General features: G+C 47.8%; 1 protein-coding gene across 1 annotated transcript in view; it reads left to right on the forward strand.

Annotated features, from left to right (window-relative positions):
- The window catches only part of SLC18A2 (solute carrier family 18 member A2), a 39,528-nt gene that overhangs the window by 16,268 nt on the left and 6,327 nt on the right, over positions 1–16,933 (forward strand). The window contains exons 11-15 of the mRNA XM_039237304.1: positions 12,712–12,790; positions 12,978–13,029; positions 13,904–13,967; positions 15,642–15,761; positions 15,915–16,048. Of these exons, the coding sequence (XP_039093235.1) occupies positions 12,712–12,790; positions 12,978–13,029; positions 13,904–13,967; positions 15,642–15,761; positions 15,915–16,048 (449 nt within the window). The remainder of the gene's footprint in view (positions 1–12,711; positions 12,791–12,977; positions 13,030–13,903; positions 13,968–15,641; positions 15,762–15,914; positions 16,049–16,933) is intronic.

Here is a 16,933-nt window from a genome sequence, read left to right on the forward strand (position 1 = left end):
TGCTTCTGATTCTAGAACTTTTGTCCTAGGGTGAGTCCTGCCATTGTAGTCCTGAAAAGCTGCAGGTACCAGGATGATAAAATGATTGTTTCTGTTTGATACTTAATGGGGGTCAGTGCTTAGAGCTGTGGGGTCTTTCTCAGCTTCAGTTTTTTAAATCATCCCTGATGGAATCAGAATTAGCAATGAGGCATGAGACCTGGGCAGAAACAACCAAAACACAGTGTTTCCCCATGTTTCTGAACTAGACATTAATAGTTCTATTAAATGTATGTGGACAGAAATAAAATTTATGGGAAAGAGGCTAACAGTATTTAAGAGGATTAATGTTTTAAAGTGTTTTTTATTTAGAAAGTAATACATGCTTTATTATTTAAAAAAAAATCAAAGTACACAGATCAAGGAAGTTTTAAAAATTCTCACGTTCATCTTTTTCCTCCCAGGCCAGTCCTCTGTAATATTCATTGTTAACAGTTCTGTCTTTTCCCAGATGGTTCTGCATTTAGCACTATGTGTGAGATGCTTAAAAACCCAACCCAAGTGGAATCTTCCCATTTATATCACTGTGTGACCTCTTGTTTGTCCATGTTTCCATGTCAGAAGGGGTCAATTGAATATTTTCAAAATTTTTATCAGAGTTACACATGTACTTAATGTTGAAGTTAAATAGCATCATTAGAATTGTAATGAAAAAGCAGTTTTTACCCCATACCTCCCCATCTTTAACCCCCTTCTTCAGATTTGTTCACTTCAATGCTTTTAGTGTTTTTTTCTGCTAATTTCTGTCTCTAAATAATATGTGTAACTCTTGTTTTTTAAATTTTTTTTTATAGTTTATTTACTTTTGAGACAGAGACAGAGCATTAGCAGGGGAGGGGCAGAAAGAGAGGGAGACACAGAATCTGAAATAGGCTCCAGGCTCTGAGCTGCCAGCATAGAACCTGATGTGGGGCTTGAAGGCACAAACTGTGAGATCATGACCTGAGCTGAAATCGGATGCTTAACTGAGCCACCCAGGCTCCCCTCTTTTTTTTTTTTTTTTTTTTTTTAATTCTCCAATTTCTGATCTTGTCTACCAGCTCTCTAACATGGTATATGAAGATTTAATGCTGTTATTACACCTGAAAATACCAACCAAACAACTCCCCTGTTTTCTCAGTTTCTATTTTCCTAAAACAGTTATATTTGTTGGTTAGTTTGACGTTCAATATTGACTTTATTGTGACTGTGTAAAAATTGGTCAAAGGTGAGCTATATAGGGTTTTATGATTGCTTCTTTTTACAAACTTTTGTTTTTCCTGGAGTTAATCATTGCCATGTCTTTTCACTTTCTTAGTTTTCCATATGGCATTTCTGAACGTATTCCTAAGTCTCTAGCAGAGGAGAAACGCCCTGTAAATGTGGCCAAGTACATCAGCAAACCTAATGTATTTGTATTTTTGCTTGTTTATGGATATTTGTCCTCCATTACTCTGTCTTGCTGCAGTCTAGGCTTATTCACTAGGCCATTCCTCTTCCAATATCTGGGCATCTTTGCTTCTCTTCTGTTTCTTGTATCCTCCTCTTCTATATTCCTTTATCTTAGTTTACTCTGTCATTATGATGGAACATATGCTTCCTGAGAGATGGTACATGGCAGGTAAATTCCTCTGAGATCCTGCATATCTGCAGATATCTTTATTCTCATGCTTGGTTGACTTAGTCTAATTGGGTATATAATTCTTGACTGGAAAGTATTTTTCATCAGTTTGTTTAAATGTTTATTTCTGAGAGAGTGAGAGAATGAGAGAGAGTGTGCATGAGCGTGTGTGGGGGAGGGGCAGAGAGAGGGAGACACAGAATCCGAAGCAGGTTCTCTGGGCTATCAGCACAGAGCCCGACATGGGGCTTGAACTCATAAACTGTGAGATCATGACCTGAACTGAAGTCAGACGCTTAACCAGCTGAGCCACCCAGGTGCCCCTTTTCCTCAGTTTTGAGACCATTGTCCTACTACTGTGCTCTAGCATCCAGGGTTGCTATTGAGGAGGCCAGGGTCCTTCTCACTCCCCATCCTCTGTAGGAGCTGGAAGGATCGCTTTCTCTCTGGTTATGAATGTCCATGATGGTTTTTGCAGTGGCATCTGTTTTCTTCTGTACTGGGACCTTTCTTGGTTAGCCTGTTCATCTAGGAAGCTGTTCCTTTTAGTTCTGGGAAACCATTTTGTATTATTTCTTTAATCCTCTCCCCTACTCCATTTTCTCTCTTTAATGTTACTCTCCTTAGTTCAGTATTGGACCCTTGGTGTTTCATGGTGTAATTTCTTATCTTGCTGCCTCTTATTTCCATTGATTTCTTCACCTTCATTTTCTAAACTGTCTATTGAATTTTTATAATTGGTGTCATCATATTTTTAAATTTCAAAAGCCCTTTCACATTTACTCTGAGTGGTTTTGTGTGTGTGGAAAGGTTGTTGAACTCACAAACTGTGAGATCTCAGGAACCGTGAGATGGCAACCCGAGCCGAAGTCAGATACTTAACGGACTGAGCCACCCAGGTGCCCCGAGGGGTCTAATTGCTCTTAAAACAGCCTTTCAACCCCCTTTCAACCCTCTTTCCAGTTGACAGCCTCAGCCTTACATTAACTTGGAGCCTTCAGATCCTGAGTGTTCCGTGTTCTGAGGCACAAAAGGTTTTGCTTCTTGTTGGCCGCTCCATGTACAGATGGAAGATTCCAGTGTTCTCTACTGTGTCCATCACTGCTGTCTCCCTGCTTCTTCTTCCCTCTCACTGCACTTTCTCCTTTCACATTTTGTCTTTCCTTGGGCATTGAGGGGAGAGTATGGCGCTTCCTTTACTAAAATGTAAATGGAATTTGGGATGGGAGTGGAAAATGTGATAGAAAAACCTATCGATTTATTTTATTTTTTTACAAATAGTTTATTGTCAAGTTAGTTTCCATATAACACCCAGTGCTCATCCCCACAAGTGCCCTCCTCCATGTCCATCTCCCCCCTCCCCCCCCACTCCCATCAGTCCTCAGTTTGTTCTCAGCATTCAAGAACCGAATGGATCAAGAAGAAAAACCTATCGATTTAATCTGCCCTTTTAATTGGAAGCCCATTGTTCATTTTAATGGTTGGATGTTCTATTGTAAGGTTATGCCATAAATTTTCAACCACTTCCTTTAGTTGGGCATTTGGGTTGGTTCTGGTTTTTGCCATTTAGAAACCGTACTGCAGCAAAGTATGCTTACCTGTATTCCTGTTCATGTTCCGAAATATATCTGCAGGGCAAATTCCTGAAAGTCCAATGCCTGTTTAATATTTGGTAATATCAGTATTCTCGGTCTTTCCCAGATGCATATATGAGAAAGGGGTGTGTATGGGGGGGGATCTCATTTTGATTTATTTTTACAAGTTTTTTTTTTAACGCAATTGAGCATCTTTTCACGTATTTATTAGCCCTAGCCATTGCCTCTCTGGTGGTTTCCTTATGAAATCAGAATGAATAATACACTTTGCCCATTTTTTATATGAAGATGTTTGTCTACCTCTTATTGAATTTAATTGTTCCTTGTATATTGATATTATTCCTTTATCAAATGTTTTACAAATATTGCCTTTGTTGTATGTCTTTTGACTTACAACTTATAGGTGGAGTTTTGTGTTTTTTTTCCTTTCTCTCTCTCTCCCTTCCTTCCTTTCTCCTTCCTTCCTTCCTCTCTCCTTCCTTCCTTCCTTCCTTCCTTCCTTCCTTCCTTCCTTCTTTCCTTCCTTGCCACTCAGATCATTTAAGATGCCACTAGTTGGGGTTAGCCCCCTGTCCCTTCATTTCCTTGTCGTTTCAACTGAAGCTCAGATAAGACCTTTCCCATGCCAAGATTATTTTTTCATCCACACTTCCCCCTGATTTACGGTTTGTTTTTTACATTAAACTCTTGCCTTTACGCAGACTTAGTTTAGGTATATGGTGTGTGATGAGGATCTCGTGTTACTGGTTTCTGGGTGACCAGCCACTTGTCCCTAGGAGTCTGCCTGGTTTCTCCCACCTTTATCATACTTGAAACAACAGTGTGTTCTTGAGTCTGTTTCTGGATTCTTTTTTTTTTTTTCTGATATATATTTTTAATATAGTTTATTGTCAAGTTGGTTTCCGTATAACACCCAGTGCTCACCCCAACAAGTGCCCTTCCCCATGCCAACAGCCCCCTTCCCCTCCCCCCCATCAGTCCTCAGTTTGTTCTCAGTATTCAAGAGTCTCTCATAGTTTGCCTCCCTCCCTCTCCCCCAACTGTTTTTCCCCCTTCCCCTCCCCTATGGTCCTGTTAAGTTTCTCCAGTTCCACATGAGTGAAAACATGGTATCTTTCTCTGCCTGACATATTTCACTTAGGATAATACCCTTGAGTTCCATCCATGTTGCTACAAATGGCAGATTTCATTCTTTTTCATTGCCATGTAGTATTCCATTGTATATATAAACTGCATTTTCTTGATCCATTCATCAGTTGGACACTTAGGCTCTTTCCGTATTTGGCTATTAGCACATTCTTATCGATGTTTGTGATTGTCTTATGTATTTGGGTGTTTCTGAATTCAGTGCATAGACGTTTATACTTGTTAGCTCTTCCTGATGGATAGACCCTGAAATTATTATATAATGCCCTTCTTTGCCTTTAAAATAAAAAATAAAGTCCAGTTTGTCTGATATAAATATGGCTACTCCAGCTTTCTTTTTGATGTCCAGTAGCATGATAGATGTTTTCCCATCTCCTCACTTTCAATCTGAATGTGTCCTCAGGTCTAAAATGGGTCTCTTGTAAACAGCAAATAGATGGATCTAATTTTTTTAATCCATTCTGCTACTCTGTCTTTTGATTGGAGCATTTAGTCCATTTACATTCAGTGTTATTATTGAAAAATACGGGTTTAGAGTTATTGTGTTCTCTGTTAGATTCATGCTTGTAGTGGTGTCTCTGGGACTTTGTGTTCCTTGCAACATTTCCCTCATAGGATCTCTTGTAGGGCTGGTTTAGTGATGATGAATTCCTCCATTTTTTGTTGGAGTAAACCTTGATCTCTCCTTCAATTCTGAATGATAGGCTTGCTGGATAAAGGCTTCTTGGCTGTATATTTTTCCTGTTCATCACACTGAAGATTTCCTGCCATTCCTTTCTGGCCTTCCAAGTGTCAGTAGATAGGTCTGCTACTACCCTGATATGTCTCCCTTTGTATGTTGGGGCCCTTTTATCCCTAACTGCTTTCAGAATTCTCTCTTTGTTCTTGTATTTTGCCAATTTCACTGTATGTCGTGCAGATCGATTCAGTTTACGTCTGTGGGGAGTTCTCTGTGCCTCTTGGATTTCAATATCTGTTTCCTTTCCCAGGTTGGGGAAGTTCTCAGGTATTGTTCAAGAACACCTTCTGCTCCTTTCTCTCTCTCTCCTTCTGGAATTCCTATGATATGGATATTCTTCCGTTTGATTGTATCACTCAGCTTTCGAACTCTCCTTTCATGTTCCTGGACCAATTTCTCTCTCTTTTTCTCGGCTTCCTCTTTCTCTATAATTGTATCTTCTAATTCACGTATTTTTTCTGCCTTTTCAATCCGTGCAGTAGCCAACGCCTCCATTTTATTTTGTGTTGCATTTTTTAGTTCATCAGTATTTGCAACAATAATGGCTCGGATGTCATCCAAGCCCTTTTGAAGCCCAATGAGTAATTTTATGAGTATTATTCTAAATTCTTGTTCAGTTATGTTGCTTAGATCGGTTTTGAGCAGTTCTCTAGCTGTTATTTCTCCCTCGAATTTCTTTAGAGGAGAGTTCTTCCGTTTTGTCATTTTGGCTAGCTTTCTTTCTCGTTAGTTTTAAAAGCTTGTGATGTGTTCTGCCCCTGTGAGTGCTGCTATATTAATATGAAAGGAGGCTCATACACTGTCCAGGGCCTGGCCGTTCAGGAAGTCTTCTTTGAAGGGTGTCCCTTGGTCTCTCTTGTGACTTTGGTTTTATTTCTCTACTCGAAGTGATGTTTTGAACTCTCCACGATGTGCACTTTAGGTTTGTTCCTTGAAGTAGCCCTGCTTCTCTGCGAGCGCAGACGGGAAAGGCTGTTTCTGGATTCTTCTGTTCTACTCGTCGGCGTGAATTCCCACGTTGATACCCTCCTGTTTGATTACGGGAGCTTTAGAGCATTTCTTAATATCTGAAAGGCTAGTCCCTGCATGCACACCTTGTTCTTTAAGAATTTATTGATTATTCTTCCTGGGGATTTATCTTCTTCTCGTGGTTCTTTCAGCTTATAAATTGCCATCTTTGGGTGGAGACTCTCCGTTCTGAATGAAGCTGCCATTTTTAGTGCCTCGAACCTTCCCTTAGGCAGCCTTTCATTCCTTCTGCAGGGAGGTCCTGTCATATGCTGGCTTGCGGTTCAGACTTTATCCCACCCCAGTCCTTATGGGCTCTGCACTGAATCTCCAGCCATGTTCTTGCATCAAATAATCCTTCCTTAAAAAGTCCCAAACTGCTTGGGGCGGCGCAGGCTGGGGAGGGACCACTAAGGGGTGTGGAGTTTCTCTTTGGGGTGAAAAAATGTTTTGGAATCCGTGCCCATGGTTGCACCACGCCGAGACTCTACCACAAACCACCGAACTGTGTGCTCGGAAAGGGGGAGTTTTATGGTATATAAATTATGTCACAGAGCAAAACCAGAAACCAGCCCCGAACAATGAGAGTCCTTCAGCAAAGGAGGAAAAACTCTCGGAGCAGAACTGAAAGGCTGGTCCTCAAGCGGAAGCTTAGCCCTGAAGCTCCTGGCACTGGGGGCCACAGAGGCAGTGCTGAGGCTCAGGGCGCCCAGGGAAGGCACCCCGCGTGCAGAGGGAAGGGGCTTTTCTGACCCCGAGTTAAGGAATGGCAGGTTTGCAAAAGTTCAAGGGATGCATTTTGCGTCTTGTCGCCGCTGTCGGCACCTTGGATGCTTTGGGCCCCCGTGTGTCTTCAGGGGGCGGCCCGTGTCCCCACAGCACCGAGGCGGCCGTGGAGCTCCTGCGTCGCTTTACAAGTGCTCTGTCCCCGCGTGACTGCCTGCTTGTCCTGACTGAACGCGTCCGTGGCCGTGTCCAGGGCCCCTCCGCTGAGCTGCCCTCCCCCTCTCCAGACGCAGCCCGGGGCTTTCTTTATAAAGTCCTTAACCTCAAGGTCCTGGGCCTTCCGGGTTAGACAGCGGGCTGCAGGCCGCCTAGACGTCGTCAGGAGCGCCTCTGTGGGGCTGATCTCCCGGGCCAGATGGTCACCAGCCCCCTCGGCTCGCCGCACCTTTCCACCGTGAGGTCGTTCCCTTCCGGCCTCAGCGATAGGCTTGTGTCTCGTCCAGAGAATCCCGTATCTGCACCCGTTTTGCCACGTCGTCCCCAGTGTGGAGCCCCGTGGCCTCTGCTCCCCCCGAGCCTCGTGAGGAGGGCGCCGTGGGTGATGGGGTGGGAGGACCCGGGGTGGCAGCGAGGACCAGCGTCAGGAGGGGGCGCGGCCGGTCTCCGGAGGCGCCTGCCGTGCTGCAGGGCCGTGTGCCAGCTCTCCCGTCCAGCGTGTCGTGCCGCCTGCTTCCCCCGTCCTGGCCAGAGAAGGACTGTAAGATTTGAAGTCAAAGCAAAACAGTCTTAGGCAGCTGCATGGGTGACACGTGATTGTTCTCGTCAATCGCCGCGTGTCTGGCCATAATTTTTAGAGGAGGTAGACAGCAGCCCCCCCCATATTCCAGAGGGCTGCCGTGTGAGCCCTTCCCCCCCCAGGCCCCGTGTGCTGCCATTTGGGGGCGGCCCTGAGTTTGGGTTGGTGGAGAGAGAACCATTCCATGGCATCTCTCTTTATCTAAAGTCTGGGTCAAATGATATCCCCCCCGCCCCGCCCCGCCCCGCCCCCACTGGCGCGCTGCCCCGGCCCCTGGAGGCTTAGGGACTCTGTTCCTGGTGAGGCCTGCACACCCTAAAGGGAAGAGGGAAGCTTAAGCTCTGGGGAATGCAGCCCAAAGAAGAGACGAGCCAAACTCTTTTGGTTGTTTAAGGAGACACAGCACCTCAGTGCGGGATGGAAGCTAGGATGCTCTCGTGCTCGGCGGGCACCCACTCTGCTCCCAGGCAGCCGTGCCCTCGGGGCCCATCCTGTGCCAGCCTGGCTGGGTTCTCAAGGACACGAGCGTGGCTGGCACGCTGTGGCTCCAGGATGTGAGGACTTCAGCCTCCTGAGCCTCCCTTAGCATAGGGCAAACTGGGACCATTGCCCCATTCTGGTTCCCATTGGAGCCCTTGGGGACATCAGGAATGGGTCATCCAGAGCCCGGGAGGAGTCCAGGGACTCCTTCCCACCATCACTTCTGGGGCTGCACATCCGGCACCCGCTCCTCGTAGGCTCCATTGTGCTTTGAGCCCCTCCTCTCTTGAGCCCGTCCAGCCTGCGGTCAAAGCCAGGCTTGCCATGAAAGTGTAGGGATGGACAGCTGGTCCCCGTGGGGGAACTTTCTCATACGTGCAGGGGTGACTGAGGGGGTGAGGCACCTCGTAGGGAGAGCCACGGCCCAGCAGGAGGGCAGGCTCACACGTGTGGCCCCCGGTACTGTGTGCAGGCCGGCCTGTCCACGCTTCTCCCTGAGCCAGGAAAGGGCCGACAGACTTCTTGCTGCATTTGCAGGTGATACAGGCTTTGGAGGGACAAAGTTGCCCAGTTGGGGACAGATTCTAAAAGATCCCCCCCACCAGGGACCAACGAAGTTCTAAAAGGGACATGAAGGAATCCCTCAGGTGAGAATGTAGAGTCGGGCCGTAGGGTTCAAAACGCCCCCTGAAGAAGAGGCAGGGCCCCGGTGGGAGCGCAGGTCAGTGCGCTGTGAGCCCGGGAGGGCTGTGTGAGCTGGGGGTCTCGGGGTGCGGTGCAGGCGTGGCTGCCTCCAGAGCCAGGGGCCAGACGGTAGAGGCAGCCCTCTGATGTTCTCAGTCCTTCTTCCCTTCCTCGTGTGCATGCGCTCATGTGCTGTGCACCCGGCATGAAGCTGGGCTGGGGCGGTTCTGGCCACCGTGTTTCAAGGTGAAGTAACTTGAACTTGTACAGAGGTGTGGCAGCAGATGCCCAGTCACTGGGAGCAGCCCAGAGCCCTGGGGGTGTTTCGCTGGGGCAGCCAGGCTGCCGGGCAGCTGCATTTTCTTGCTCTGGTGACATCAGGGGGAAGAGGCCGAAGGCAGTTTTTCTTGGCTCCTGGAATGCACACCAGGACCAGCGGGCGGACGTGCTGGGAAGCTTGGGGCGCCTCGCCCCTAGTTGGAGCCATCTTTAAAGAGCTGTCTGGAGGGGCAGTGGACTCCCAGCCCGGGTCTCTGAGCACAGCTAGATGGTCTGCTCTTGAGTGACCCGGCGGGGTCCTGTGAGGGGCGCGCCGAGGGCTCTCTGAGTTCCTGGAGCTGGTTCTGTGGCTTGTGTGATGCCCCAGCGGCACAGGGGAAGCTGCAGGCTGTCAGGAGCTCGGGGCCTGAGGTCCAAAGAGCACGTGGCCCTGTACCATCCACTCCCCCATTTGGAAGCTCCAGAAAGGAGGGAGGACTCTGGGTCCCCACCACGTTGCAGGGTCTTACCCCCAGGAGGCCGGCAGCTGGACACATGGTGCGCTGCCCTCAAGGGACAGTGGCCTCCCTCAGACCTGTCGGCTCTGAGAAGTGAATGTCCGCACACGGTACCTTTCCTTCTAAGTGGTCGGTCGCGCTCTGAGCACCTCCCATGTGCCACCACGGGGCTGGGCTGTGGGAACAGAAGGGGTCCCTGCCCGCTGGGAAAACACTGCAATGTGGGGGTGGCCAGCTGGCCAGGGTCAGAGGCAAGGATGGCGGAGCTTATATGGAGGACAGAGCAGAGGCATCAGACAGGGAGGGCTCTTTGCCATTCTCTCCTCAAAGCCCTCCTGTGACATGTGCTGCTCTTTGGGCTCTATGAGGTCACAGTGACCCACCGGCATCTTGGCTAGTGTGTTTCAAGCTGAAACGAACCTCTCATTTCACACCTTATACCCAATGCTTTTTGCTTGAGAATCGTGAACTTGGAGTTTGCTGCCTGAGACTGTTTGCCGTTTGTGGAAAAGAAGGGGGGTGCACCCACTTCGAGGTCCCACATGTGAGCTCAGCACCCCACTTGTGGGTCAGGAAGATGTGGCTCATCTGTGGCTCCCCCCACTCCGGCGCGTGTTGGCAACCGTGCTTCAAAGCTTCACCTTCAGACCTGCACCGACCTGGGCTTTGCTCCTAGTACCAGGGTTCACCGGAAACGCGGCTCCTGGCGGGGTTCTTCACGGTCCGCTTCCTTGGGCCCCTGCTGACAGCGGGTGGTCCGTGGACTGAGTTCAGCCCGTATGAAGGTTCTAGTTGGATAGTATGGAGTCAGCCTGAAAGTGGCTTATGTTTTTAAAAATTCATTGTCAACGTTTAAAAATCCCAAGAGATTTCATGTAAGAATCTAGAGTTCAAGCTTTTTAGAAAAATTGGATCTTCCAATCTGGGACCTCAGTCCTCCAGAGCAGCAATCGTCTCCTTAGATGGGGTCTGGGCCCTCCAGCTCCATTTTCCTTCTGTTTCCCTGACACTGAGGCCCAGCGTTGTTGGCTTTTACCATAGTACCTGGGCTGTATTTATCTTCTCCTTTGCCTTCTTCATTCGTTTACCCCTCTCTGGAGCCCTTACATGCTCGACTTGACGCAATGGCCCTCGTGATTTCTTGTATCACCACACTAAGCCTGCTGCCTGGCGTGCAAGGTTAGGCTTAGTTGCCAGATATTTTGGGGAGCTTCTGGGTCCCTGGAGGTACTGTGTTTGTGCCTTTGCTTCATCCCTAATGTAGCCGTGTCCCAGCTCAGATGTCATCTGGTTCCTCCCTTTGAAGCTTTCATGGTGTCCAGAGCCACATCGTGGGCACTGTCCTCGCCATAGCGCCGAGCCAGGCCCGTGTTATCAGCAATGTTTGCTGAATCCAGTTACGTCCAACAGTTGTTCGGCTGCCGCTATTGCCAAGTGTGATGGAAATGGTTTCCTTGAACTTGAAATGAGATTGCTCCTTATTATTGTTTCCCAGATCACCAAGCCTAGAATGACTTGATTTTGGTCATTTAGCACCTGGACTGAATCATTTCGAAGTCGCTGCTGTGCTTAGGCTCAGCCTGTCTGGAGGGTTTGGTGGCTTGTATTAGTGCTCAGGGAGGTGCGGGGAAGGGCCCCCGGATCCTTGAAGAGGCAAGATGACACGTGTGTGTGTGTGAGTGCGTGTGCGTGTGTACACGTGTGCATGTGTGCTGGTGAGCTGTCGGGCCAAGAAAGGCCTTGGGGTCTGTGCATTTTGAGCACAGAGCACCCCTGCTGACACGTATAACCTGGCGTGCATGTCTAGTTCATGTCTAGTCATATGACTAAGAACAAAGCCGTGTTCGCCATTCGTGGGCAAGGCTTAGTCAAATCTGGTATAACTGAGTTCAAGAAAAACCCTGAAAGTATTAATGGCTTGAAAAGCCATCATTTGGGAAGAGACTGTCATATTGTCCTAATAACAGATGGGGACCACACGGAGCTGATATGGACAAATCCCTAGCGGCCAGGCTGGTCTGATTCAAGCTGGTCTCTGTGCGATGCAGAGAGCTGAATACAGATACAGAGCTGAATCTGCACGGTGCAGAGGCTAATTTCAAAGCAACCACTGCCACCGGCAGCTGGATATTGGCCCGAGTTTGGCCCAGGGATGCCAGGTCCCTGGGAAAGCATTGGACCTGGGACACAAAAATGTCAGTCATGTGGCTTGGCCACCAAAAAGATGACCGCTTAGACATTTATTTTTTAGACCCGGAAAGATATTCATGAAGCCACTTGAAAGAAGCGGGATATAGGGGCACCTGGGTGGCTCGGTCAGCTAAGCATCTGACTCTTGATCTCTGCTCAGGTCCTCATTTCATGGTTCATGAGTTCGAGCCCCACATCGGGCTGACAGCACAGAGCCTGCTAGGGATTCTCTCTCTCTCTCCTCCTCCTCTCTCTGCCCTTCCTCCGCTCATACTTTTTCTCTCAAAATAAATAAATAAACATTAAACAATTTTAAAATAAAAGCAGGATGTAGAACTGTAGCACAGTAGTATAATCCCACGTTTTGTTTTGTTTTTAAAAAACCCAAATCCTGTGCGCACCCATTCACCTGTGTGCCTGTAAACTGGTGTGTATAAAATTACGGGGCAGAACTCACCGTACTCGTTATCTGAGGGATGGGCTTTAGGGTCATTTTCACATTTTTCTTCATCCTTCTCTTCACGTTCCCTGAGTTTCGTCAATGCCCGTGTGTTCCGTGGTAAAGTGACAGAGGGGGGAGCAGGGGGTGGTGCCACCCCCACGTGTGGGAGCGCAGCGGCCGGGCCCCACGGCGGAAGCTCCCTGTGTCCATGTGTGTGTGAAGCCGCCGCCAGGCAGACACGGAGGCAAGATGAAGCTGTTGATAGAGGCACACATTTCATTTCTGGAGTGTCTAGCGGCTTTGTGAGGACGGAGAAGCCGCGTGGGGTCCAGCCTGGCGCCGTCAGCCGCCGGATATTAGCTGCCTGGGTGCAGGCCTCGGGCCTTCTTTCAGCCGCTCTAATCACCGCTGTGGTGTCTGACAATTATTACTTTTGCTCACGCTTGACCGATATGAGTACTGATAAGGTGTCCTTTCCATAAATTTACAGGCATTGCTTTCTTGCCAGCTAGTATCTCTTATCTCATCGGAACCAATGTTTTTGGGATGCTCGCACACAAAATGGGGAGGTAAGAAGAGAACCATATGCTCTCTGTTAGAATAATGTGGTGGTTCTTTTAAGCACATTCTGGGTGTTTCTACCTTAGTTATCACAAGTAATTGTTTAGATTTCTGTTGAAAATTTGGCCCCACAGGGGCAGGGAGGGGAAATGGGAGCAGCATTTATTGAAGGTGCTTTTTGGGTTTTTTTGATAGGTGGCTTTGTGCTCTTCTGGGAATGATCATTGTTGGAATCAGCATCTTATGTGTGAGTAAAAGATGATTTCTGACCGGCGGGTTGTGGTCTCTAAGTAAAACTTTTGCTTTGGGCCAGAATCACCAGGAAGCATTTCAGAGCAGTCTCAAGTTTGTTGGTGTTTTTGATTTTTAGCTTTATGTTTTCAAAGTTTATTCATTTTGAGAGAAAGTGCACATAAGTGGGGGGAGGGGCAGAGGGGGGCGAGAGAGAATCCCAAGCAGGCGCCACGCTGCCCGCACAGAGCCTGACCCCACAAACCATGAGATCATGACCTGAACCGAAATCCAGAGTCAGACGCTTAACTGATTGAGCCACCTAGATGCCCCAATATTTGGTTTTATTACATTTTCGATTTTCCTCTAATTTTTTTATCTTCTTAAACCTTTTAGACAAAATTCTCCATGGGATATATTTACATTTTATGTCAGTTGGAAGTTATGTAGGACATTTTGTTGCATGTTATATTTCACTTCCGTGCTCCCCCATCATCTTAAATATTACAGTGTCTTGAAACACTTTCAGACAACTAGCCTGAAACAATAGCAAGATTGGTTTTTTTCTAGAATAAAACATCTTCTACCAACAGCCAGCACCCACCCCAAGCGAAGCCTTCTGGCCGTTGTCAGAAATGGAGTGTGGTCCAGGCTGATCTTGACCACAGCAGTTAGCGAGCTTTTCTTGGTGGTCACAAAACCCATCTCAGATTCAACTTCTAAAGACTGGGAGGACCCAGTTCCCCCCAGACCCCAGCCTCCTCCTTCCTGCTAGATCCTTCGGAAGGGAACGTGCATACCAGGCCAGAGAAAACATCTTTTTAAGGTTTTCCCAGAAGCTTTACAGTTGACTGTCATGATTTTACTGTGACGGTTATTTCCTCTTACAGATTCCTTTTGCAAAAAACATTTACGGGCTCATAGCTCCTAACTTTGGAGTTGGTTTTGCAATTGGTAAGTCACACGTAAAACTTTGTTTTCCCCGTTACTCACAAAGATTTCCTCTTATCCGGGTGGACTGTAGTTCTTCAACCTAAAATTTCTCGGAGCTGTAGGCAGCCCAGCTCCAGCACAGCCTGTCAGTTGTCTACAGCTACATACCTGCTTCCACACACTAGTCATTTCTTTTCTGAAAGCCAGTATTTTTATAAAGGCTGCTATTTACAGAAGCGAAAGGATGCTCTGGTGCTGCCCTTGGGCAAACAAGAGAATCCTTCCCTCAGAGCACCTTTGTTTGGGCTCAGATCTGTGCAGAGACCTTCTCACGAGAACCTGGGGGCCAGAGACTTCACGTATAGTTTTTATAAGGTCTGGTACAGAAAAGGTGGCCTGATTTGTCGATGACAACCGGTGCTGTGGGAATTTTCACCAGCAAAGGGCAGGGGTCTTTGGAACGTGAAGAACAATGTATGCTAGCAACAGTCTTGTTAATATTTTGCATACATAGTATACCTTTGTTTCTCATTCATAATATGCAGACGGGTCCTAGTAAAAGTAAATGCTAAATCTATCGCAGGCTAAAGGCAAGAATTGAAGCTTTGAGGGGTGCAGTGGAAAGGTAGAAGGGAGCCTTCGTGGACTCCCCAGTCGGGCTAGCTTTGCCCTCCCACAGCACCTCATGGCCTCAGTGACAACTGGACTCCATTGTTCAACTCTCTCCGGCCCACCCAACTCTTCCGTCCATTTCGTTCATCCCTGTCCCCATTCCCAGCACCCTGCACATAGTAGGTAATCAGCAAATACTCTTCCCTCCTCTCCTTGCCTCTAGAACTTGCTGGAGGTGAGGAAACGGACAGTTGAGTAGTCTGCTGGCGGTGACCACAGATAGTCTCATTTTAGCCGATCGTTATCAGCACCATTTGATGGATGGGGACATCAGTGCTCAGTTTGATAAGGAGTGGCCGTGCTCACCCTCCAGGGACTTGAGCCCAAGACTCTAAAGATACATGCTTTTTCTTTATTCTTTCTTTATTCTGTCTGTCTCTGTTCTGTTCAAGAGACAGGAGATTCTGATACTGGCCTTCGTGGGGGTGACTGTTTAAGCCCCAAATTAGTAGATTTCTTTCAGTCTGTTCCCTGAGTAGGGCAGGGTGACCCCTCAGGTGCCTTCCTTCCCATCTTCCCCGATACTTTCCAACCTATTCTCAGAGTCCGAGTATGAGGCTTAGGTGTGGATGGGGAGGGGAGCATGTGAGGCTTGTAGTTGTGCCCCCTGGGTGAAGGTGAGGGGCTGATGGGCCCAAAGAGAGTTCATCTGGAAAGCACCAGCTGGAGGCAGGTGAGGGGGCCACACAGCCATAGCCAGCACCCCCTGGGATGTGAAGGCCGGTCTGTGAGTCACCAGGGGACTGGCGTGTCCTCCGCTGGAAGATGGGCCCTTTAGACAGGGGAGGCCACATGAGGCCAGGGGGAGGATGGGCAAGTGTGGCCTGGGTTCCAGCCCCAGCGACCCCGCAGTCTTTCTTCCGTGGCGGGGATGCCTTGGGGAGCCCGCCTTGAGACTCACAGGTGGTGATGACAAAAGGGGAGCCTCTGGCGGGGTGTGAGACTAGGACACAGTCCCCGATATGCCCCGCGTTTTCGGGTTACATCAGTTTGTTGTTGACTGTGTTCCCTGCCTGTGCACAGGCATGGTGGACTCGTCGATGATGCCCATCATGGGCTACCTGGTGGACCTGCGGCACGTGTCCGTCTACGGGAGTGTGTATGCCATTGCGGACGTGGCCTTCTGTATGGGATACGCCATAGGTAAGGAAGGACGATGGCTTTTCGAAACAACCTTTTATCTGAGTGATAACCTATTATCTGGCATGATAATGCCAACTAGAAATTATTTCAACTTCTGTGTCTATCAATGAGACATTTGGACAGAGCTTTATCTAATTCTCTGTTTCCGGAAAGGTCCTTCTGCTGGCGGGGCTATCGCAAAGGCAATCGGCTTCCCGTGGCTCATGACGATCATTGGAATAATTGATATCCTTTTTGCTCCTCTCTGCTTTTTCCTTCGAAGTCCGCCCGCCAAGGAAGAAAAAATGGTAAGAAAAATTTCAGACGCAGTCTAGTGTTTCTTAATCATTTTGGCATGGTCTTCTGGATGGGTTCTTCATGGCTTAGTTCTAAAGTGTATTTCTGCTCCTTTGGGGCAGAACTCCCCAAATGTAGATGGTAAGAGTTCCTTTTGTGTTTATACTGCATAGGCCATACTCTTTCACTATATCTAGCGTTACGTTTATAAATGTGAAGAATGAAGTGATTTTTTGTACATAGATCAGCAGTCTGTATAGCTCTTTTGTTGATCAGACATGGGGTAGCTAACGTCATTTTCTTTAGTTCTTGAAAATCTTGAACATAATTTTTTTGCTTCCTGCACCGAGTCCTGAGATCAGCCATTGTGGGTGCTGTTTGCTTTTCTCCTGAGCCTTACAACTTTCAGTAATCGTGTTTTCGTCCTTACTGCAGAAGACTCTGGAGATGGTTTTGGTGTAGATAACAGCATTTTGGGAAACTATTGTTTGTGCACCTTTGGGCACACGTGAGGATGTGTGTGTAACCTTTAAGTTCAGTTTCATAGCCAGAGTCAGAACTAAATGAACAGTATGGTATTGAGGATAGTGTTCCTCTTGCGGACACATTCACTGATTGGTTCTAAACTTGAATTTCAGAAAGCATTAGTCATTTTAACCTAATAAGCGTTCATCCCTGATAGTGGTGGTGCTTGTTTTTTTTTTTTAATGTTTTATTTATTTCTAGGAGAGAGAGAGAGAGAGACAGCATGAGCAGGGGAGGGTCAGAGAGAGAGGGAGTCACAGACTGAAACAGGCTCCAGGCTCTGAGCTGGCAGTCAGCACAGAGCCCGACGCAGGGCTTGAACCCACGAACCACGAGATCATGACCTAAGCGAAAGTCGGACGCTTAACCGA

The sequence above is a fragment of the Hyaena hyaena genome, unplaced genomic scaffold (assembly GCF_003009895.1).
Source record: "Hyaena hyaena isolate Hyena2069 unplaced genomic scaffold, ASM300989v1 scaffold_124, whole genome shotgun sequence".
NCBI lineage: Eukaryota > Metazoa > Chordata > Mammalia > Carnivora > Hyaenidae > Hyaena > Hyaena hyaena.